Source organism: Homarus americanus, unplaced genomic scaffold (genome assembly GCF_018991925.1).
Source record: "Homarus americanus isolate GMGI-L3 unplaced genomic scaffold, GMGI_Hamer_2.0 scaffold30858, whole genome shotgun sequence".
NCBI lineage: Eukaryota > Metazoa > Arthropoda > Malacostraca > Decapoda > Nephropidae > Homarus > Homarus americanus.
In genome coordinates, this window is record NW_024737697.1 from 3,338,279 (window position 1) to 3,364,965 (window position 26,687).

The 26,687-nt window shown below is 40.4% G+C and overlaps 1 protein-coding gene across 1 annotated transcript; it reads right to left on the reverse strand.

Moving 5' to 3' along the window:
- Positions 1 to 842: 842 nt before the first annotated feature.
- LOC121873569 (gamma-gliadin-like) lies at positions 843 to 25,495 on the reverse strand. The gene is made up of 2 exons (XM_042377213.1): positions 25,452 to 25,495; positions 843 to 1,221 (listed from the first exon to the last, which is right to left on the reverse strand). Exons 1-2 carry the CDS (start codon positions 25,493 to 25,495, stop codon positions 843 to 845), a joined length of 423 nt encoding a protein of 140 aa, XP_042233147.1.
- Positions 25,496 to 26,687: the final 1,192 nt, after the last annotated feature.

Sequence of the window (26,687 nt, forward strand, 5' to 3'; positions counted from 1 at the left end):
CTCAATTCTCTATCTAAATTCTGGTAACTATTCACAGTTGGGAGGATTTGTGGGTACTTCTGAGGCCAACCACCAACCCTTGAGACACTCACTCACCCTACCTCAATCACTCTTTCCCTCACTCACTCACTCACCCTACCTCAATCACTCTTTCACTCACTCACTCACTCCCTCACCGATAAAACTACCTCCTGGCTGCCAGAGCACTAGACGAGCTACAGATAATTATTATTTTATTTTTTATTTTTTTTTATTCGTGAACTCACAGAAAAACAACAACAAAGAAAATGACAAACACGAGCGAAGGATGTCAAGACACGAGCGAAGGATGTCAAGACACGAGCGAAGGAGGTCACGGCTTGAGCCGAGAGGAAGTCAAGACACGAGCAGCGAAGGAGAGTCAAGACACGAGCAGAGGTCAAGACACGAGCGAAGGAGGTCAGGAACACGAGCGAAGGAGGTCCAAGACACGAGCGAAGGAGGTCAGAAGCTACAGCGGAGAGAGTCAAGACACAGTGAGAGGTCAAGACACGAGGGAAGGAGGGTCTCAAGACACGGGGGGAAGGAGGTCAAGACACGAGGCAGAAGGAGATGCGACACGAGGGAAGGGAGGTGTGTCACGACACGAGCGAAGGAGGTCAAGACACGAGGGAAGGAGGTCAAGACACGAGCGAAGGATGTCAAGACACGAGCGAAGGATGTCAAGACACGAGCGAAGGATGTCAAGACACGAGCGAAGGAGGTCAAGACACGAGGGAAGGAGGTCAGAGTTTGATCAGATAAATGGCCACTGACCCCCAGCTGTCCCTCTCTACCACTCACTCGTATTGAAGTTAAGTCACTTATAACTCTGAACCACCTTTGTGTTCCGATCTTTTCTGCTGTTTTCTAGTCTCCTCTGCTGTGATCTTCTGCTTTTTGGTCTCCTCTGCTGTGGTCTGCTGTTTTCTAGTCTGCTCTGATGTGGTCTGCTGTGTTCTGGTCTCCTCTGCTGTGGTCTGTTGTTTCTGGTTTCCTCTCTGCTGTGGTCTGCTGCTTTCTGGTTTCCTCTGCTGTGGTCTGCTGCTTTCTGGTTTCCTCTGCTGTGGTCTGCTGTTTTCTAGTCTGCTCTGCTGTGGTCTGCTGTGTTCTGGTCTCCTCTGCTGTGGTCTGCTGTGTTCTGGTCTGCTCTGCTGTGGTCTGCTGTGTTCTGGTCTCCTCTGCTGTGGTCTGCTGTGTTTTCTACAATAGCATTTTCAGTCGACACATGAAGCATAAGGTGGAGGTGAAGAGGGACTAGGTGACCCTCCTTCAGCCTTCCTCCCTTTCTTACTTCCCTTCACCCTTTCTTTCTCTCTCTTTTCCTCCCTTTGCATTCTCCTTCCCTCCCTTTCACCCTCTCCTTCTATCCCTTTCTTCCCTCCTATAAGGAAAAATAGAGAGAGAGAGTAATACCGTGAGTGAGTGAGTGAGGCGAGGCTCATGAGACAGAGTCAAGTGGCACTCTTAAGACCACCATGCCAAACTAGGCTGAGTGACCCTCGCTTGGTGAAGGGCCAGGCAGGGAGGACGTAAAGGGGAGAGACGAGAGGAGGAGGATGAGGGCGAGGACGAAAGAGGATTAGTGAGGAGGAGGAGGAGAAGAAGAGTGCGCAAACAGATTCAGAGTGGAGGAAGAAAAATTAAGAAATAGAATAATATGAAAGAAACAGGAAAAATACAAGTCGACTATTTGGTTTTGCATTACAAGTAAACACACACACACACACACACACACACACACACACACACATGTATCGCGTGACGCTGTGCTCTCGGTTACCTTGTGTTCATCCACCCGTCCTTCACATATCTCAGGCTGCCCACCATCAACCCAAGACCTCACAACAAACACTATTGGTTATGAACTCAACTGGAGTAGTGTAGATGTACTGTGAGTAGTATTTTATAGCTGGAGGTCTGTATGGCGTCTCTATACCAGGTTTCATCGTCCACTGTTTCATCTCAACGCTGTACAAGTTATTAGCAACATTTATTTCCCTGGTGAATCCGTGAAACACCGCGATGTGTAGTTCTCTTGTGACGTATGAATATTGAGCAGCAGAAAATCTATCAACACCATAACATTCACTGCTTTAATATGAAGGTAATTCAGCTCATGCAAAAGTTGGTGAAAAAGTTACATTAAAAAAATTTCCGTGAAGCGTTGTTGATGACTCAGTATTATGGATGTTCATATGTTGCTGTGAGTAAATGTTTTTCCCCAGAGTATAATTAATGACGATACTTCCTGTTGTTTTATGCAGTGTGGTAATAAAAATGATGAACAGACATTTGTTTCATAATAGTTACATCTACGTAATTTTGGGATGATATTTATTGGCTAATGAACTTCACTTGATTATTATACCTGGGGAAATGGACCAAGTATGTTGATCACTGGGTTATATCCGTTTGTTTGTCTGTCAGCCATTATTGTATTTTAACCCTGGAACTCTCTGAAAACTAGAGTATTTCTTGGCGTCAAAGGCCAAAAGTCGCAGCCATAGGTCAGAGGTCATTAAGCAGCTTTATGATACGACCTCTAATTTAAGATCAAATTCTAAAATTCAGTTGAACTCTTTTTTTTTTCCTGACTGAATATTTTTATTTTTTCCGTGTACCACTTAACATTCACCACTTAACACACACACACACACACACACACACACGCACACACACACACGCACACACACACACACACACACACACACACAGCCGGCGGGTTTACTGTTCATTATCAATACTACCAATTTATCCCAGACTGGCTGCCATTACTCATTATCCTCTACACGTTACATCAGCGACCAGCCAATAAAAACCAAGAGAAATATTTATCTGCAGGTTGTTATACGTTGCCAAGGAACGTAATTACCGACCTCGAAATTGAATCTGTGAGGAATTTAATGCACGTTCCTTTAGGGGTAATTAACTTGATCGGTCAGGTAAAGTGGTGTACCCAGTTAATGAGGACACCAGTGGAGGTGTAAGTTTGTAAGATTCTTTATTTTGGGATTAATCGAAAAACTAATTTGTCGTAATAATAATAATAATAATAATAATAATAATAATAATAATAATAATAATAAAGATTGTTCGTCACGATAAAATAGTTGAAAAAAATATATATATTTTGTCGTGGTAAAAATAGCTTCAGGGAGTTTGTTGTTGAGATAAAGCTCCTAAAAATGGCCGTGTGGTGACTTTAAGGTTTATTGACGTATAATACTGTATATATTATCTGTGTGCTGGAGGAGATTTCAGGTAAGACATTAACGGGTTTGGTAAAAAGGTTTAAAAGATCATATGTTGTAACACCTGGCATTATTTAGTGTGTATTATCTCATATATAACCTGTACTTATAAAGGGTATATCACTTTACAATCTAAACACATTTTTCCCTATAATATTAAACCTCACCTCTCAAAGCATCACTACCTACGCTACTGTCTGTGTATTTCTCCCATTAGGTTATAAAAATTACTATGAAAATCACACACTTAGTAAATACAGTGAAAAAAAATTCGCTTTATGACCTTTAACTTCAAGATATCAATTGAACAAAGATATAAACAACAGCTCACATCTCTCTACGAAGTCTTGCTGAAGGTCAATGATAGAGTAACATTCAGGCCAGGGAGATAGAGACCAAAGGAATGAGAGACGGAGAGAGACAGTGTTAACTCAACAGCCAGACGGAGACACAGGAAAGTCTCTCATGATGCAGTTTATAATAGAATGTGTGAGAATATTAGTGAGTGTGTCGTCTCCTGGCTCCAACCACCCCGTGTAGCTACTGTAGTGATGCCCACCACCCCGTGTAGCTACTGTAGTGATGCCCACCACCCCGTGTAGCTACTGTAGTGATGCCCACCACCCCGTGTAGCTACTGTAGTGATGCCCACCACCCCGTGTAGATACTACCACCACCCCGTGTAGCTACTGTAGTGATGCCCACCACCCCGTGTAGCTACTGTAGTGATGCCCACCACCCCGTGTAGCTACTGTAGTGATGCCCACCACCCCGTGTAGCTACTGTAGTGATGCCCACCACCCCGTGTAGCTACTGTAGTGATGCCCACCACCCCTGTGTAGCTGGCCAGTGATGCCCATCACCCTGTGTAGCCACTGTAGTGAGTTCACCTCACCCCTGTAGAAGCACGAGATGCCCACCACCCCGTGTAGCTACTGCAGTGATGCCCACCACCCCGTGTAGCTACTGTAGTGATGCCCACCACCCCTTGTAGGATACTGGGTAGTGATGCCCACCAATCTCCCGTGTAGCTACTGTAGTGATGCCCACTAACTTCGTGTGTGTGAAGCTGCCTGCAGTGATGCCCACCACCCCGTGTAGCTGCCTTCGTAGTGATGCCCACCACCCCGTGTAGCTACTGTAGTGATGCCCACCACCCCGTGTAGCTACTGTAGCGACAACCATCATCCTTATTCCACAAGTTCTGCCGTCTGTGTGCGAGTCCATTTACCAGCTAGTTCGTCGTGCACCATCTATTCCGCCCTTGTCATTAATTACACGAACCCAGGAAGAAAAATTAATTACCAGCCATTGTTTGTATTGTTGCCATTAACACGTGTGATTAATTATTACCTCCACTACCTTATAAATCACGCTGATTAATGTTTAAATTGGGAGAGAGAGAGAGAGAGAGAGAGAGAGAGAGAGAGAGAGAGAGAGAGAGAGAGAGAGAGAGAGAGAGAGAGAGGGCTGATATAAATCTCCTTCGTAAACATAAACATTATAATTATATGTTATCGTTGTTCAGTACTTCATCTCACAAGACTTAAGAAGTAAATACAAAGTCCCTGTTCATACTCTTACACTCATAATTAAACTAATACGAACATTACGAGGCATGAGCTAGACTGCATAACTCACATTAAATTTGCATGTGAAAATTAATGAATTATTCTGTGGTCGCTTCCAGGAATTTTACATTTTCTTTTTAAAACATTCTGATGACATTTTATTACGTAAGATGAATATGATTATCAGGAAACACCTTCAGCACTCTTAGCATACAGACCTAACCTAGCATGTATACGAGAAATAGTATACATGTAAGTACTTAACACACAGACCTTACCTAGCATGTATACGAGAAATAGTATACATGTAAGTACTTAACACACAGACCTTACCTAGCATGTATACGAGAAATAGTATACATGTAAGTACTTAACACACAGACTTTACCTAGCATGTATACGAGAAATAGTATACTTGTAATTACTTAACACACAGACCTTACCTAGCATGTATACGAGAAATAGTATACATGTAAGTACTTAACACACAGACCTTACCTAGCATGTATACGAGAAATAGTATACATGTAAGTACTTAACACACAGACCTTTCCTAGCATGTATACGAGAAATAGTATACATATAAATACTTAAACAACATATTCAGAGAAAATGGTGGAATAATTCTAAGAACGACCACAACTACAACTGATAATTAACTTAAAATTCTGGTTAGATTAGGTTTAGGTTAGGTTAGGTTTAGGTTAGGTTAGGTTTAGGTTAGGTTAGGTTTAGGTTAGGTTAGGTTTAGTTTAGGTTAGGGAGGCCGCGTAGTCCACAAAAGATCAACAATAACAAAAACAATAACTCGTGTATCAGTAATAGGAGCTGGATCAATATATGAGGTGTCATTTTACAGCAGTAGTTCAGAGATACATAAACAGGAAAACAGACAAACAGAGGGACATAAACAGGAAAACAGACAAACAGAGGGACATAAACAGGAAAACAGACAAACAGAGGGACATAAACAGGAAAACAGACAAACAGACGGACATAAACAGGAAAACAGACAAACAGACGGACATAAATAGGAAGACAGACAAACAGGAAAACAGACAAACAGACAAACACGGAAACAAATCATATATCCCAGTTGCCAGGAAAATATTGAATGATAAACATCATTTCATGTCAACGGGAACACCTTCACGTTAACACTACACAAACTATTAACCTCAACAATGATCCTCCGTTAACTTAATTGTACGAGCAACACCACAAAAGTATATTGGTATCATTCTCTTCAACATTCCTATTAATTAAAAGTTATTAGGTAAAGTGAGGCGAGAGGAGGAATGTTAGGGGAATGTTTGTATTAACTTAAGGTGGATCTGTGATGTGAACTGATGATTATTATTATTATTATTATTATTATTATTATTATTATTATTACTGGTACGTGGAAAATATCTCCTTTACCGGGTATTAATATTACTGACATATTTGGACCCCAGGAACTATATAATATTTCTGAAATAACTAAACCTTAATGGACGAATATTACTGTAATATTTGGACCCCAGGAACTATATAATATTTCTGAAATAACTAAACCTTAATGGACGAATATTACTGTAATATTTGGATCCCAGGAACTATATAATATTTCTGAAATAACTAAACCTTAATGGACGAATATTACTGTATTATTTAGACCCCAGGAACTATATAATATTTCTGAAATAACTAAACCTTAATGGACGAATATTACTGTAATATTTGGATCCTAGGAATTAATATTACTGTAATATCTCAGGTATATAAAGGTGTCCCCAGGAGGTTAATAATTCAGCGTTATCTGCACCTCGAGGTTACCAGCCCCTCACCCCGGGGACTGATTGTGACACGAAGGAAAGTGAAGGAATAGTGAAGAAGGAGAAGGAGAGGAGAGAGACAAAGGAGACAAAAAAGTAGACAAGACAGAGAGACAAAAGGGGCAAAAAAGAAAGTGGCAATAAGAGAGGAGAGAAGAGAGAGAGAGAGAGAGAGAGAGAGAGAGAGAGAGAGAGAGAGAGAGAGAGAGAGAGAGAGAGAGAATGAGTTATACAGTATTTATTTTCAATTAGTGTGTGTTTGTCTCCGGTCCTCGCAACTCTAAATCAATTAAAGCCTTCGGGAAAAATATAGCTAGCACGGTCACCCACTCGTGTGTCTCTCCACTCTGTATATTTTCTCCCCATCAACCAGAGTCAATCCAATGGAGAAATGATCACAAAAGGGAAATAAAATATATATACCAACACGATGAACTACAGTCGGGGGGGGGAACACACAAACAAACACTATTGATTATACTGATGATTCCCGTGGCATGTGGAGTGACCTGGAATGGCATGTATAGTGACCTGGAGTTATATTGACCACCAGGACCAAGGTTATTATTCCACGTATATCAAAGACCTTAACCCACTATAGGTATTGAGTAAACATGGAGTCTGACACAGTGTTGGTCTGTCATGACACATCGACTTCACTATTTTGTTCTCACCTGTACAACTTGGTGACGTGAAGGTTAGGTACCTCAGTTTATTTCTGACATAAACTGTACTCACTGATGAACGAAACATTTCATTCACACTAAAAATGTAAAATAAACCTTCACTACTGACGAGTAGAAGAGTTAAAACATCTGACACGTGTTTGATATACGAAAACAAAACAAAACAAAACTTACGAATGAACTTAAAGAGACTGACAAGAAATGATGGATAATACAAAGGAAAAAATAAAAAAAAGGTAAAAACGATACGAAGGAGAAATATTATAAAACGAGAAGAAATAAGAATAAAACCATGCTAAAGGTACACACACACACACACACACACACACACACACACACACACACACACACACACATAGGAGCTCGAATATCAGTCTGCATCACAACCTGAGGAGTGACTAATGCACACTGGACGTGGGAGAACATGTAGAGAAGGTGAGGAAGGCGGGGGTAGAGAAGGAGAGAGAGAGAGAGAGAGAGAGAGAGAGAGAGAGAGAGAGAAAAAGAGAGAGAGAGAGAGAGAGAGAGAGAGAGAGAGAGAGAGAGAGAGAGAGAGAGAGAGAGAGAGAACAACTGCACCACTACAGTAACCAATATTAACAGTAAACTCTTGCCAGTAAACATTTCATGATAGTGTTTACACCAAGCTGGTCTGAGTATAAGAAGCAAATACATTTTTCCCCAATAAGTTATGATAAATTTGCGTAATTATAAGGGAATATTGAAGCATCGTAGCTATTAAGAGGAATATTTAAGTATCGTAGCTATTAAGAGGAATATTTAAGTATCGTAGCCATAAATAGCAATATTTCAGTCTATCTTGTATTAATATTCCAAGTGTAGTAATGCCGTTATAGGGATATAATAGTCTGTCTAATAATCGAATACCAAGAGAGGAATTTGCTCTCCATCACAACATAAACTCCCCAGAACACTGTGTAATGGCTCCTGGGGGCAGTAAACCAGGGAGAAAGATTGTCCCGGCCACATTTTAAGAGCAGAGGAGAAGGATGAAGGCCATGGAGGATAATAATGAATCCGGGAAGAGAAGGAACACACAAGAAGAATCTGAGAGGTGAGTTGTATAAGAAGATTGCAAGAATAAATAAACGAGATGGATAAGCGTACCTTCAATAAGTGAGTCAGTATGTTATAGGAAGGAACGCCAGGCTTTCTTGGGTGCTTGTGCTGGCATTGTTTGTGTTTTATAGCCCAGGGATAATTCATATAGTGATGGAAAGTTCAAATGTTAAAATAAGAGACTTTAAGGAACTATTACCAATGTTATTTTAGTTCTCTTTTATACACCTGACGTCATTTATTCACACGGCCTCTATGACAGCTCTTCACGTCACACTGCGTCACACTCTCCACCAGACAACAGAACACATCTCTAATATCTTTTGACCGTAGCTGAAGATCAGGTTCCCGTAACAGTACAGACAAGGAGGTACACTGACGCCTCCCACCTTCACCGTCCAGGAACCAAAGGTCTTTTATTTCAACATCTGAGAGTAACTTTTAAACTAATTCTTCCCCCCCTTTTCCAACCCCTTGCCTCTACCTTGGACACTCCCTCCCCCCCCTCCACCCCATCCCCTCCTTGTTTCAACAGGTGAAATTGATTGTGTCTGAGATTTCTGTTTGTTATAATGCTCTCTCTCCAACAACACTTTTGTACCTTTATCTCACCTTTCTAACTCTTTCCTTTGTACCTCCATCTTTAGCTCTCTCTTCGTTCTTCCTCCACCTTTCACCTCACCTCACCAGAGACTGAATGCGAGCCAGTAGATCTTAATTAATTTGTCAGACACTTAAACAATGCGTCCCGACACTGTGATCTACACCAACTATTAATTTCAGCCGTCAAGTACACCAGATCCTGACGCAGTAACCTGTAGTATCTCAACGTTATAATCTAATAGTCTAACATTGTTATTTAATTCTATACGACAGGGCAGATAGAGGTGAAAATTAACCCACATCAACAAATTCACTTCAGAAAGGTAGTCAGCTTTGTGTGTGTGTCTATAGTGTATTGACTGGCGGTGTGTGTGTGTGTGTGTGTGTGTGTGTGTGTGTGTGTGTGTGTGTGTGTGTGTGTGTGTGTGTGTGTGTGTGTGTGTGTGTGTGCCTCATATGTTGCTCATGTTTCTCTCTCAATCAGTCTACCTCTCTCTTTCACCCCACCCACCCACTCCCACCCCACCACCCCACCACCTCACATCCACCTCCCCACCTCCCACCCACTCCCCACCCCCACCACCACTCCACCACTCTACCTTTCACCACCCCACCTCACTCCACCCTCCTACCTCCCACTCACTCTACCTCCCACTCACTCTACCTCCCACTCACTCTACCTCCCACTCACTCTACCTCTCACTCACTCTACCTCTCACTCACTCTACCTCCCACTCACTCTACCTCTCTCTCTCACAGCTGCAACTCTCCCACCACGGTTCATTAAGTCGTTGGGAAAAAGGAATTACGATATCCGATGAAAAATGTGTTACAGAGAAATAAGGGAGAGAATTTTTCCAAAGCTTCTGCGTGTAGCTGTAGGTATATTAGTGAAGTAATTATCTGAATACAACAATTAATTAGCGGAAATATTACAAGTTAATTATCACGCGGGAAAATTTGTGTTGTCATAACGTAACATGGTTCGTCTTCTTCGTGTATATAATGTTGGAGAGAGAGAGAGAGAGAGCGTGATAAGGAACGGTAAACAGTGAGTCGTGCGTGCGGACCAACAATGGTCAGTAAGGAGCAACAAAATTTTCAATTAAAAGTGTCTAAAATTGGCTGTGTTCCAATAATGACAATAGCGTGCGTGAGAGTAGTAAGCCTGAGCCTGTTGTGAGGAGGATGGAGGCTGCGTTTCCTTTCCAATATACAACTGCGGTGAACTTTTGATACTGTTGGCCAGTCTAATAGGTGTTAGACACCGTTAGATTCATTAAGGAGAGGATAACAGAATGAACTAGTGTTTTATTGGTGTGCCCTTAAGTTTTAAATCACCTTCATATACATTTTCTTACAAATATAGACTATCTTTACTATATAAATACGTTAGTTTATCAATTGCCCCCAAATGTCGTTTAATGTCAAAAATACGCCTGACTTAATACCTTGCGTTTCAGCACTTGGGGTCATATCATGATTTTTCCCCAAATTTCATACATATGTACTACTTTATATGCCGATTAAGGATCTGGGTTCACAACTGTACAAAGAACGTGTAATGAGTGTTGGAGAACGTACTGAAACCGTTCGAAACACGTGCCGTAGCTGTTTAAAGGACGTGTCGGAACCGTTCGAAATCCGTACTATAACTCTTCAACATAAGTTCCGGAACTGACTGAAACAAGTACAGTACCGGTGCCTTTCGGGTTATGTGCCTGAAGTGCTAGGTACCCGCACAACAGCTGTCGGAGTTGAGTGTTAAAAGCTGTTCGCAACTCTGAGGAATATTCGAAACCTGTCAAGTTGTTCGAAGTAAGAGTTCAAGAGTCTCGGGATCAAATTCAAGCCCTTGTTACGTACCCTATCAGACCTCTTGCTGGAGAGGGAGAGAGAGAGAGAGAGAGGACTCAGTGAGGAGGAGAATGGAATTTGATTAAGTTCGCATAACAAGTCACTAATAAGACCTTGAAGCTGGCAAGAGGTAGTGGAAGGTGGCCCCGCAGGCAGAGGCAGGTGGCCTCGCAGGCAGAGGCAGGTGGCCGGCAGGCAGAGGCAAGTGGCCCCACAGACAGAGGCAGATGGCCACACCGGCAGACAGAGGTTAGCGAAACCAAGTGGCTAGACTGACAAAAATAGGTAACCACACTCATAAAAGTTGATGGCCACATAGACAGAAGCAAAAGGCCATCAAGGAGCATGTCGTGGCCATGTGTGCAGCAATAAGTTGCCACTAAGGAGTGCATATCGTTGCCGCCAGCAGCAGCAGCGGGCTACAATAACTGGCGCAGAGAAACTCCTTAAGACCTGGCTCCGGTTTTAATGGTATATTAGGTTAGGTTAGATTAGGTTAGGCTAGGTTAGGCTAAGCTAGGTTAGGTTAGGTTGAGGCTTCATAGTGAGGTTTATTAGAGATGAAAAACTCTCTGGTGGGTGTTGGAAAAAATCGAAATAAGTTTCGGAATGAAAAAAAAAAAAACACTCACTATAACACTGTAATGTTGGAACGATAACGAAATTACTGTATACATTATCACTGTTTCCAGGAAGTGCAACATATTTCTTTTTTAATTTCGTTATGTTAATCTCGCATGAAACTGATTACTTCATAATTAATCTTCGATATTATGTTTTTATATTATGTATATTATTTTAATTTAACATACGTCTTATATATCTAGCTTATATTTATAGTTGTCTATAATAAGGTGTCACAGGTACAGCACACACACACACACACACACACACACACACACACACACACACACACACACACACACACACACCCAACCGTGTATACAATAACGTAAATATGTCAGGTTATATTCCCGGGTTAAGAAACTGCCTCAGAAAAGTTTGCAGAATTTACTGTGTTCTAAGCATTGTGCGGTTCTCGCCTCCTGGGACACCGTGTGGTCCATATTATAAGTCTTATATTAATTCCCGGTCAGGGTGCAGGAGGACTGACTGGTTCTATCCCCGTATATGTACAACCTCTTGAATGTTATAAGATATAAGAACATATATTTGTCCTGATAATAATAATAATAGACATAGTTCTCAAATTCTTACCATATAAAAATAATCTGATTTCCACGTAATTTTTTCATCTATTTCTTACCATATTGATTCCAAGCTTAATTTTACATCACGTACAGAGACATGCTATATTATATTCCCCTCATGCTCAACCCTGTGTCCACCCGCCTGCGCTTACCTCAGAGGGGCACACAGGTGACTCTCCCTAACATCCTCCAACATCTACATCCTTCTATTCCTCACTGGGAAAGAACTACACCTGAGCTCCATTAGTTGCCCACACACTCACCGCCTCCACAAGAAGTTGGCTCACCTAAATCTGTATTTTTTCTCTTAATTTATTTACACGCCACAAAATACACTGTTTTTTTGTTTTTAATTCCAAGAACAAAACTAATAATTCCGTGAGGTGTTCCCGTCTGCGTCATAAGGGAAGGTGTTAGCTAAGGACTTGGTCATGACAGTTACCTAGACATATACTGCCCCATTATACCAGTTTTGTCCTCAATATAGACCAAACTAAACTATTTTATTATTGGAATATTGTTTGTGGGAGAACCATTTGTTTCTGGTGTCTGGCGGGCGAGGAAAACTTATTTATATCTGGTAAAGAAGAAGAAGACGAGGATAAAAGTTTGTTATTTTGTATTACTTCCCGTAAATACTGTATTGTTTATCTATAGTGAACGAGTAGGTGAGTTTTACCTTCCTCAATACGGTGTCCTGAGAGGCTTATGTTGATGCTGGAAGGACTGTCTCGCAGGAACAAAAGGTCCTTAATATACTCCCATACAAACAACAACTAATATAAAATATTCAAGACCACAACATTATTTAATTTTGTTCACTATAAAACATAAAAACGTAAATACAAAAAAAAATATCGTAGTAGAGAATTTAAAATAAATATTGAACAAAAATATATATGGAACATTTTGTCGGGAATATAGAAGAATAAAATAATTGTTATACGAATACACAACTATAAATAAACCTTCATATATACGGGTTGCCGGGAAGGATAAAATCAGGTAGAAATAAATCACTTGAGATGGAGAGTGTATGAGAACTATTCTCTAGAGCAGAGACGTTGAGTACAGCACGAGAGAAAGACCATCGTATAACACAATACACTGTAAACATTACTTGTTGTTAATACTGGTAACCTGTTTTTGGAATATAGAGAGTTGGGAAATACAATGTACAATACTCCACTTTGTCCTGCTATTTTTTTTAACATTCCCTTTTTACGCTGTGTGGATTATATATAAAGCACACAAGTTTTAGTTTGACGATGTTACACATGTTTAATACAAAAAATTACGTGAGGGAAATGTAGCAACGTTTTTTTGTTGTTGTTTATGTGTGTGTGTGTGTGTGTATGTGTGTGTGTGTGTGTGTGTGTGTGTGTAAAGCTAACCTAACCTCATGACAATAAACAACACACAGACAACCACCAGTAGTCAATGTCTCTGCTATACTTCACGTCCATTACTCTTTATTAATCGGACACAAAAGAGCGACATCTAAAAACATTACCTTCGTCATTACTTTATCTGTCGGAAACAATTTAGACATTTTATAACTTCTCGTCTGTTGTTTTTTTTATTTGTCGGGAAAAACAGACTTAACATCCCGCTGATATATTTATGTTTCGGTATTCCTAAAAATATTTAGTTTTTTGCCACTTGAGCAGCCATTGTTACTACTTCCTCCCCCGCTACACCTTCCTATGTGCCACTGTTATTGCATAGGTTCCCCTCTTGTTCCCCCCTCCCCTCTTGCCCCCTCCCCTCTCCCCCCTCTTGTACCCCTCCCCCTCTTTTTGTTTCTCTTCACTTCTCTACCATCAGCCCCGCCACCTCTTTCTCTATCTGTTATTTCCCTTAAATCTCGTTAACTGAAGTACACTCGCTCCAAAAAGTATATTAAACGATTTTTTTGTGAAACATTATGACACAAAGGATGAATTTTTTTACAATTCTACCCAGACAACAGAAGTCACGGTGTTCATTTTGAAATTCATCGACACCTTTTTTACACATACTTTTTGGCGCGAGTGTACACATGTTATAAATAAAGTACAAAAAATACACGTATATGTTCTACAAGGGCCAGACGACCACTTAATTTTATTTTTAATTTCATGTTAATTTTATGAAACTTTTATCACGAATTTAATGGGAGTGAGAATACGAGTATTTCAATTAGAGTGGTAAAAGTCAGGATACTGTGGGAAAAGTATAGTTCTCGTTACAACTGTACGTTTTCCAGTGAGAATATTGGAGGGCTGGTGAGAGGCTTGCCAAGGTGTTAAATTGGCAGACTTTATCCTGGTGGCAGCTGTGAGGAAGATCAGCGGGTGAGCCTCCTGGTAGTGAGCGACTCTTGAGGCCAAGGGCACCCTGGCTGGCCACTACTCCACGTACCTCAAATTCCTTCACCTATAACCACAGGGATTATAGGTCTACCTGAAGCTAATAATTAACTTATACTTCGATCTGAATCAACACCTTGACTCACTAACGTTTGAATATTTGTGGATAAAACTTATGATAATATTTTTCTCCAATAATCAGTCTTTCTCTAAATGTTAAAGTGCACCGAATATTTCAGGTATTACGTAAGACAAAACAAATCCAAAATCGCTTTAAATTTTAAAGAATTTGTCAGAGGCGAGAGATCATTAATCTTTAAGAGAGAAATTAAGAGAACGTTGGTCGGTAAACTGGGCTACAGGTTTACCTTATAAAAATTAATAAATAATTTACACTAGCTTATCTATATTGAATAATTTACTCTTACAATTTTACACCCATAATTAAGCTACATATGTACAGTTTTACACAAACAATCTAGACGTTTACTATTTAACAAATGACTAATATACAGAGCCCTTATGTAAGGTTGAACAGACGGGTGAGTTTAGGAGAGCATTAAGCTAAGGTATTACAGAGGACGAAAGTGTTAGTCTTCATTAAGGTGTTTGGTCCACCACACTCACGCCGTCTCTACCACACTTATCTTACTTGGTACTACAGTTTGTTTTAATGATGGATTACGTGTGGAGTCTGTACACCTGTGCTCTCTCTCTCTCTCTGGTGAGGTAAGATATAAGACAATGAATTATAAATAAAAGATTACACTACTGAGTAAACGAGTTATGAGGTTTAGACACAAAAATGAAAACAATATGGCACCACACCTACATCACACCTGCATCACACCTACACCACACCTGCATCACACCTACACCACACTTGCATCACGTCTGAAGATGTAAACACAAAGAAAAGCATGATGGTACTATGACACAATCCTTCGTCAACTACAATAGTGTCACACACACACACACACACACACACACACACACACACATTAACATGCATATCCATATCTACATATGTATACAACATTCGAAAACAAAACCATCTGGGTGAACTATTTCTCTATACTGCCAGTACCTATTAGTTATATATATATATATATATATAATATAAACACATCACCATAAGGACATAATCATCCACTGATATCATCATCTATTGATAATCATTCTAAGGTTATGTATAATAGATATTATGGCAGAAAATTACAAGTAATTTGGCTATGAGTAAATCCCACTACAGAGGGCGCTGCCTGGAGGCGCACAATTACTGTTCACTCCACACTGTGTTCGCTCTTATGTCAACATTATATAAAACTTATGTGGCAATTTGTATGTAAATGTGTCCCGGGCCTTAGATATATTAACCAAGGCTTCGGGGGAATAGAATTATCAATCTTGATGACTATATAATTGACATTTTATATCTAACATTATTGCTCTGGTCGGTCGTGAAGGTTGTAATAACTGTAGATCAAGTATTAGGTTGTTTTTATTAACACTACCAAGGACCAGCGTACTGTACCTCACTGAGACCAACGGACTTATGTAGGATTACACACGAAATTACTCTACTACGACACACACACATAATATACCTGTATGTAATACACCTGTATATATATATATATATATATATATATATATATATATATATATATATATATATATATATATATATATATATATATATATATATATATATATATATATATCCGTGTGTGTGTTGATGTTTGTCGGCAAGTGACGGATCACAACATCATATTCCAACAAAACAATAACATCACTACACAAAGGTCTCCCTGTACCGCCTGCCTCACCATACTGAATTACAGCACCAACCACCCGCTGGGGCCACGGTAAGATATACACCTTTACCTATGCTGTATATATGGCCAGAGGGAGATTGTGGTATCTTAGGGAATATATATGAGAGGTCCAGGAAGCGTCCTTCTAACTGTCTTACCCCCCACAACACCCCCACACACCACCACTACCCCCAACACCACCACCCCCAACACCCCTCACACCTCCACTACCACCCCTCACAACACCCCCACGCCACCACTATCACCCCTAGCAACACCCCCCTCCGCCCTCACGTGTATATAAACTACGTTCCAGGTGTCAGAATCAAACGAAGGTCTGGGATTTACTGGTTTATCCTCCAATAGAATCTTTTGCATTCCCAGAGTTTTAGTTTTGGTCCCAAAATCTGGCCCACGATAAAAAGTTTATTACTTTGACTATTTTTAGCTGAGAGGAGCATCCGTGTACACAAGATGGCGGCAGTTGTGGTGTGATACTGATGACCACCTAAACCACCTAAACCACCACACCACCTAAACCACCACACCACTTAAACCACCTAAACCACCACACCATTTAAACCGCCTAAACCACCACACCACTTAAACCACCACACCACTTAAACCAACTCGCCACCTAAACCACCAAACCACTTAAACCACCTAAGCCACCATACCACTTAAACCACTTAAACGTTGGTTTTTATGTTAACGATGTTGTGCGTAGTAACAGATTAATTACCACGGCATCAACAGTACCCGGAGAGGTCCACTAGGCCTCAGTGTAGGTAATAGTTTATTGTCCTAACTACATGATGGTGTTTAGTGGCCACGTCCAGCCATATTCTGGTAATGGTCATTGTTACGTACGTGAAACTATTATTATTAGTAGTAGTAGTAGTAATACTAGTAGTATCAGTAGGAGCAGCAGAAAATAAAATAATGATAATAATGACAATGAAATAGATTTACTGAAAACAATATTAAAATAATATAATTGGATATTAAAGGGAAAATCACAAACTCTAATAGCAATTAAAAATAAAACATCATCGGCCTGATACAAGTTATGAACGTGTGGTGTTAATGACCTGAGGGTACACCACAACCACAGTGTTGTGTACTGTATAATATTTTATATAAACATTACACTACATTCTGGCTCCCTTGTGTGTACACCGCAGCATATGGACTAACAACTCCATTAACGCGATAATGGCAGTTGTCAGGTCCTCCTATAAGTAAGTTTTGATGATGATAAAATATAACAAGTCATCAGAAAGTCTTGGATAGTGACAACAGTGGATGTAAACACTAAACATCTTATATACGAAACTAATGGTGAAAGTCAATATTTTCTTCTTATGTTTTCCTAACTGTTTAATAGACAAGACTATAAGGTCGGTTTTCTTCCCCTGTAAAAGCTTCGAGGAATAAAACATTAAATAGTTAGCTACATTTCTTCTTCTTCTTCGTGCACACAGCTAAAGGATGTGTTCACAGCCGCAGTACACCAACATCTGTTATTATTTTGTGCCAGGTGTATATATGCGACTTGGTGTTATGTCACTGGCCCTTCAGGTGACAACACTGGCATGTGTGTAGAGTTCGAGTCTTGAGAACAGGTAAAGGAAAAAAAAATGATAATGTTGAACCACTTAGAATGTTGAGTTAGGATTAATGTGAAGATTAGCCAGGTGGACTGGGTGTTAATCCCTCGCACTGAAGGTGTTAAAACCATGAGGTACAAAATAAGCTAGACTCAGGAAAACATTTACTTATTTCCCTTTCGACAGATACATGTTCAGATCAACCCGGAGAAGTCAAGCAAAAATACGTTAAAAGACAGACAGACAGACAGACAGACAGACAGACAGACAGACATATAGAAAGACAGATAACTGAACAGATACACCAATGGTATCTTAATCATGACAGTATCTCTCTCTGGTTTCCTAATTACAGTTTAAATCTAACACAAAAATTTTATATATATTTCATTAACGATAAAAGTTGTAAACTTTAGAGAGAAACTCATTACTCGTTTATGAGGAATCATAAAAAAATGAGAGAATTTCTTTTACTGGCGTCAGCTTTGATACACGCTGTCTATCTGTCTGTCAAGTGTGTGTGTGTGTGTGTGTGTGTGTGTGTGTGTGTGTGTGTGTGTGTGTGTGTGTGTCTGTGTGTATGTGTGTAAGGCTGCCATGCACAAAACACTGTAATAATACTCAGTAGTAACAGTTACACTAGGCACTCTGGCGCTGTTTCATAATTCACTATGCAAATTCCGCTACTGAATATGTATCGCTCGTCTTGTTTACATACCAGTGGTGATTATGTGGATGTTACAGAGACGAAATTTTTACGGGGAACACCAATGTGAAACACCGCTGCCTTTGTTGTTAACTGACTATATTTATATTACGATGGAGACTTTGGCAGTGGTAAATAAACAAAACGCAATCAAAATATCAAGACAAGAAAACAGTTTGAAGTTCCTTGGTCTTGGCATAAGTATTCGGAAATCTGACAAAATTTAACTTATCCTCGTTAAACGTTCAACAGTGTAATAACGGTAGCCACCAAATAGCCAGGTTTAACAGTGATACGTGGTCAGTCAGAATCAATTATGTCAACAGCACTTTTAATACGATTAAACGTTGTTTCAGCCTAAAACAACAATTAACACAACAGCTGGTAATCTCAATTATTTCAGTATTCACTAATTATAATTTTTTTCTGAACATTAGCACACATGATAAGGTTATCCTGGAAAACTAACATTAAATTTACATGTGAAATTGGAAAACCTCTCTCTCAAGTCACCACCACCACCGTAACAGTAACAAAAAACCCTCTTAAAGTTTGTTAATAACACTTGCAGCTGACAGTACCATCACTAAGTAAATTTATAACTCATTACTAACACAAATTATAGCCTTTGCTTAGCTTATAATTTACCTTCGGATATTTCTATAAATCCTTTTGTTATTTCGTGTAAATCTTTAATATACTGTACAGTTTATACATACGTTTCAGGAAGTTTGGTTCAGCTCGAGGGATTCAACAGGAGCCGTGACAAGTATAAGAGCCTCACTTTAGAGACGAATATACCACCTACCTGTATACTACCTCACCTCACCTCACCTCACTTTATCTCACCTCACCTCACCTCATCTAAGCTATTTACTTATGGCTCCGAAATCTATTGTAACATTTTCTTTGCTATTCCAACAAATTATTCCATGGTGGTATTCCAGGAGGGTTAAAGACCATCTCATCTTCCCTGATTTATTGTGAAACTTGGTGTAATATATGAACAGTAAGGATTGATGGTCCTCACTCAAGCCTGTATGATATATATACTGTAGGGACGATCCTATACAGAATAATAACAAAGTGTAATGTACTTACCTAACGTAACCAAACCTAACCTAATAGCCTTACCTGGCCTAACCTAACCTAACCTAGCCTAGCCTGCTCTAACTTAATCTAATCTAACCTAACCTAATCTAACCTAACCTAATCTAACCTAACCTAATCTAAACTAACCTAACATAACCTAACCTAGCCTAGCCTAGCCTGCTCTAACTTAATCTAATCTAACCTAACCTAACCTAATCGAACCTAATCTAACCTAACCTAATCTACTCTAACTTTACATAATTTGGTAGTAAATGACAAGATGAATGGCTACGAGGACAGTTTACTATAGATGAACAACAAGTTATCCCTAATTGGCAAAAAAACCATATCAGTTGCATTTTTGTTTTGGCTTCACCGAACGAAAATCTCTGTATAACGTGACATACAGACATACAATATATTCACACATCCACAAACACATACGTAAAGGGAACAGAAGCCTCTCTATCCCCTTCGGTGGGGAAGTAAAAATAGAAAAACAGAGCAACAACCTAACATTTATCCCCTGACCCTAACTCCTGTTCATCCCAGCACAGAAATAAATGCACAAAGTTTTTAATTTAGAATCGCGGTTAATTGATTTTTATTTGACAATTTTATAATCCCACCCTAGGTCCTATCCCACACTCCTCCCCTTCACACCTTCCCCTCACTTCCTCTCCCTCACTCCCTTTACATCCCTCTCCCTCCCTCCCATGACCCATACCCCACCCCACACACTCAAACACAAACAGGTTGGACAAACAGACACACACACACACACACACACACCCAGGACAGGTGTTCTCCTGATTGGTGTCTCACCCACCGGCAGGTAACTTAACACTTTCACGAGTTAAGAGAAAAAAGACTCGCTCTCTTAACTCTCTCTAGATTAGATTAGATTAGATTAGGTTAGGTTAGGTGAGCGTTACGGTGGTTAATCTTCATACGAAATAAGCTGGGGTGTCTAGTCTTCATGTGATCCAGTATATAAGGTGTGAACAAAGGCCGTGTCCCCCTTAAAAACACTTAGTTTAGTTCATAATATCCCTTACGTAATATCTCCTCCAGAAGAGACCATTAATTTCCTGTTGTAAATCCCCAGAGGTCTTTTTAATTAGCTGTTCTCCTCCCGGCGTCCTGGAAGCCTCCACACTCACTAACATCTCCTGAAGGTGGTGAGGGACGGCATCCAGGAGGAATGAGTCCTTAACGTACATGTGACGGCGGCCCTCTTACCAACACAAAGATCTTCAACAACGGAACAAAAATCCCATAAACTGTAATACTTGAAGTGATCGGTAGTGCCAGAGTGAAGGAGGGTAAACAGTGCCTCCTCAAGCTCAGAAATACAAGTGTCGTTGTCAAAAACTGAATAAATAAAAAAGTTGTGATGGTGTTGTGGCCAGAAGATGGAGCAGTGGGGGCTGTGTTGTGGACATGGTGAAGCAGAGTAACGTGACAAATATCGCCCATCATCACACACACACACACACACACACACACACACACACACACACACACACACACTACATCATGTGTAAATTATGATACACTTAACACCGGATCGAAACTTGTCTCAACCAAACACATATTTTCCTGACCTTTGATCCGTGTGTTGACCTTTGTGGAGCTAATACACAGTGAGCCTCCCCTGACCTGCTCACTCTTGACCTATATGAGGCAGCCTTTATACGTATAACCCGAAGGTCAGACCCACTACAGACAACTTATGATAAAAGTGTAATACATCGACTAACTTAAGATAACTTGATCATCACAGCACCACGACAACAAACACTGTTATCATGAGTAATAAATCTGGGGTGTCCACTTACCGTACATCAAATACTCAACTGTAAATATATGCTAAGTGTCTTATGTGTTAGAGAACCACTTATGTTGTGATGCACTGTGCCGAGGTTTTCTATAACATTACCATACGATAACTGTGTTGGTATCTGATTACTTACTTCAATATTCAGTCATCCTAGTAAAAATAGCAATTGTATATATAACAGCTGTTGGTTATCCCACCCGACTTAGGTTTAGAAAGCGGGATTACAATACGGAATTTGTTAGGCGAGACAGTGAATACCTTTTATGTGTGGCAGGGCAAGAGGGGTGTATACCACTCTTGTTGTTAAGGGTCTCCACCAGGACTATAAGACTGATACTCTGTTTTTTATGGAATATTATCCACAAGTTAACCTAGCCTCGTGCATTTAATCATTTCCTGTTAAAGTAGTACAAAAAACCCCTGTTATTTGTCAATATAGTAATGTACCTGTTTTTCAATTACGAGGTTTTTAATTGGGGAAACACCGTAAAGTCCAAATATTTGTATTGATGAAAAAAAGTTAATTACCTCTAAAAGATACTAGTTATTCACTACATCTTTTTTTAATTACGTAGAAACATTTGTCCACAACCATGAAGTGAAAAACAAATAATCTAATCTTTATATCTGAAACACGACAGGAGGAAGTCCACTTATCTAAATGTTATTACGTGTTTCGTTAATTTTTTTTTTTGTCAACCCAATGTGGTTTTGGTGTTTCACGACAGACAGTGTTCAGGTGTTTACCATAAACCCTATATGACAGCTGATTGTTGTTGACGGCCGTACGATATGTTCTGTAACTCGGCTTAATTTACACACCCCAATTAGAACCACCTGGGAGAACAATTATATAACATGAGAGAATTCAATGATAATTTGAACAAAACCTAAACGAGAAGTACATGCACAAAGTGACGAACAGACCTAGATTCTTCCTTTCATTTCGTTTCTTCTCCTTCACTAGCCTTTCTACCTTCCCTTTCCCCATCTCTTCATGCATTTATTACCATCTCATTCTTCTCTTTCCATCTCCCTCCTCTTTATATTCATCTTCTTATTTACTCGCCAGTATTTATCGGTTTAAAGTTGCAGTACACAGCAATGGCTTCAAGTGTGGCCCAGCAGAAGGCTCCCACAACACTGAAACTCCATTGTAGGTGAGAGACTCGTGGCAAAGTTTTCTCCTCCTAAGTGTTTTAACTTTTGGGTGAGGCGGCTTGGTGATGGGGAAGGTGAGGTGGCTTGGTGAGGTGGCTTGGTGATGAGGGTGAGGTGGCTTGGTGTTGGGGAGGGTGAGGTGGCTTGGTGATGAGGGTGAGGTGGCTTGGTGTGAGGGTGAGGTGGCTTGGTGATGAGGGTGGCTTGAGTGAGGGAGGGTGGCTTGGTGTTGGGTGAGGTGGCTTGGTGTTGGGGAGGTGGTGAGTGAGGAGGGGTGATGAGAAAGAGGAGGAGAAGGGGTGACATGGTGAAGAGGGGAGGAGGAGGAGGGAGGGGTATGGTGAGGAGGAGGGAGAGTGGTTGTGGGAGGTGAGGAGAGAGGAGGAGTAAAAGAAGTTGGTGGTTGTTGAATGAAGAGAGACAGCAGGAAGAAAGGGAGGGAGGGAGGGTGGGTGAAGAAGTGACACACACACACACACACACACACACACACACACACACACACACTCTTCAAGCTATATACGAGATTCCTACCTGTGTTTTATGAAGATTTACGATCCCTCACGTTCACCACCACTGTATATATGGACTCTCTCTCTCTCTCTCTCTCTACGACTAATAAATAAACAATAAAGTACGAAACCATTACTCCATCTTCATTAATTTTTTCCCTCCTCCTCTGACCTTTCTGATGCTCTGTAACAAAACTTCCTTCCCGAGGTCTATCTGTCTTCTCTTCTCTCCCTTCCTTTCTCTCTCACTTCCTCACTTCCTCCCTCCTTGACTCCATTCCTCCGCCTCTTTCCATCTTTAAAAGTTCCGATTTCCTCAGTTCCTTCATTACTCCTGCTTCTCTTCTCTCCCTCCCTTTCTCTCTCACTTCCTCCCTCCCTCTCTCCTTTTCTCTCCCTCCCTCCCTCCATCGTTAAAGTGCTGACTCTGTCTCTCTCTCATCAGTATTCCTCCCTCCCAGTTTCCACTCTCACGGCAACTGACTCTAGTTCATTGATATGGTAACCATGACCCATTCTCCCCATGTTCACCGCCATGACGACCCATCCTCACGCATCTCCGTCAAAATTAGCATCACTGTTCACTATAATCATTACATATAACACTTAAGGTGACTGTTGGATTGTTCTAACATAAGAAAAACATGAGGTCCTTTAGTTAACACATATTCATCAAATCACTGGAGGGATGTGTAATTCATACAGGGTGCTGCACTGATACCTGACCATTGAATGATTTACCACAAGCTACAGTATGGACACTGTAGCTCCTTCACTCCTTTATTTATGTTGCGGGCACATAGTTACTTCGTAAATGGTTAGATACATAGATGCAGTACAGATAACACTGACAGACCCGCGTGGTGAGCCAGTAGTAAGATACAGTACTTCAGCCGCCAGCAGACCTTTTCACATTTGTTGAGTGTGTTACAATGTTCACACTTGCCACGTATATTCTCCAAACAACCTTTTAACTGTATTATATTGAGGTCAAAGGTCAAGGTCACATAACAATGATAAAGGCAGCACAGCCAATACCTGCCTGGAGCAAAGTTTAAGTCATCAGGTGTTGTGGGACTCACCTGGAGGAGGTGGTGGTGGGTGTTCACTTGGTCAGGTCGTGCCGCCGGGAGCTCCTGTCACCAAGGTTCTCCACTCTCATGTAACAACATCTTGCATTAATCTATGATATTCCTCACAATTCATCACAATTTTCTCTCCTTCTCTGCTATTATTACATCATTCGCTTATCCCTATTACCTCTCCTGTAATTATTCTGTTACTATTTATCATTTCTCCTCCCCTCCTATTTTTTTCAGTTACTCGCTTTTACAATTATCTCTTTTCTCTATTACTGTGTTATTCACTACTATCCATCATTATCATCTCTACGCTGCTATTACTCCATAATGGTAGATGAAGGGAAACATAAACTTCAATAAACGGAGGGAATGGGAGAGCAACAGAAAAATACATAAATAAAATACAACATTCATTAAGCAGTATTACTTATCAACTAAAATTACTATAGTCACTTTAATACTTCACTAAAATTCATTATTAGAAAATAATTATCATACAAGTAATTTTTTTTCCGAGATTTTGGGTTAATATTTTTTTGGGGCGATGCGTTAAAAAAAAAAAGACTAGAACTCAACTTACAATATCACCACAAGATGACGGACACGAGGTATTTGTTGACATGACGGGAACAACACTACGGGGGCACAGTATTTATAAGAGCACAGGACAAGAACCAACTAAACTTTATTTTACTTTCCTAACAGTAACTTGGCATCTAATCTAACCTAACCTAACCTAACCTCACTTTAAAATTGTCTTCCCTTGCCTTACATAACCAAAACAAACAGATGCTAATGGTCCTTTAAGGTTTAAATTGGGTAACAATATAAGAAAAGGTCTCTAGTAACTTTTATATTATTAGCTTTTTACTTCGAGAATTATGAAAATTTAGCATATATTTTTGTTGTTTTCTGTATCTTTACAACGTACAAGTACTGTATTCTAACAGACGCAAACCACCCATGTTGACAATGTGAAGTACCTGTGTTCCTCGCCTCTGGACTTTAAGCGTATGCCATCTTATTAAATGTAGTGTATCTGATATTAACAGGAACGACTAATTCCCAAATCTGCCAAATTAGGATATAAATCACTCAGTGGTTTCGTTCCAGCTAACATCAAACACTGGTCTTATTTTTATTCACAAGAGTCGTGTAACGTTTCTAGCAACACACTTACTTGTCGCTGTCAACATGACGAGCTTGTCTTGGTGAAAACTTCATCGTCGCGGAAAAACACCCAAAAAAACGTTGCTTTTGAGATGTCAGCACCAGATTCGTTTTGTTCTTGGGGGGAATGAAAAAAAAAAAAATAACTATTTGTACAAGTTGTAATGTTCTCGCCTCACAATACTTTAGCTCCTCAAAACCCTAATATTATCACTCAAGTATTAACTAATATCAAAAGTTCCCTCCTGGTAACAACGTCTTACCTCGTCTTTCTTCCTCAACGTGATGAAATTCGTCACAAAATAAAGTCACAATGAACGTGTCAACAACGTCACTCTCACAGGATTAAATGACCAGTGTTTACTTCTTGCCGACTCCCGTGTTCTGGCGCTCTGTTTAGTCAATTCAATTCAATTTCAATTGTTTATTCCTTGATAGAGGAAGCGGGATCCTAGTGCTGTCACTAGGTACCCCTGTACAATGACACCAGAATCATCTGGCAAGTGTGAAAAGTATATACAGTATAAATATTATAAAGGGGCTTACTAAAGCCTAAGGAAGGAAGGATGTTCCTTTAACACATAATTAATATTATTTACAAAATATCTGGCCAGTATTGGGAGGATCATCGTGTCTCCGTCAGGGGGTCGTGGAGTGGTGGTCCAGCAGGCGTCACGGAAGCGTTGTGTGTGGGGACATCTTAGGAGGTAGTGAATAAGGGTGCGGCTGTCGGGTCTTCTGCATAACGCACAAGAGCGTTGCTCAGGGGATGTGGGGATACCAATCTCCCAAGCAAAGTCATATCCAATGATGATACGGGCAGCAATCACGTCCCCCTTCCGCGACCCTTTCCCGTAGACGTATGAGAAGTCAGGAAGTTTACGGAGGACATCGTACCATGTGGGCGGGGAGTCCAGGGGGATGGCTGCTTCCCGAGCTTCTCTCTGTTTGCGGCGGATTTGGGTCCTAATCTGTAAGAGTGTTCGAGGAACAACGTAGTCAGGTGTGGCCTTGTTGCAGCCAGTCTTGGCAAGGTCATCTGCTGCCTCATTCCCCAAGATACCGACATGACTAGGTATCCATAGGAATGTCACAGGACGGCCTTCATCCTGAAGTTTGGATGTTAACCCTCGTATTCGGAGGATGAGGTCCTTATTTTCCCCAGATCCAAATGCGATCCCGTCGAGAGCAGACCTGGAATCGCAGCAGACAAGCAAGGGGCAGAAACCATCTGCTTCTTCCTCAG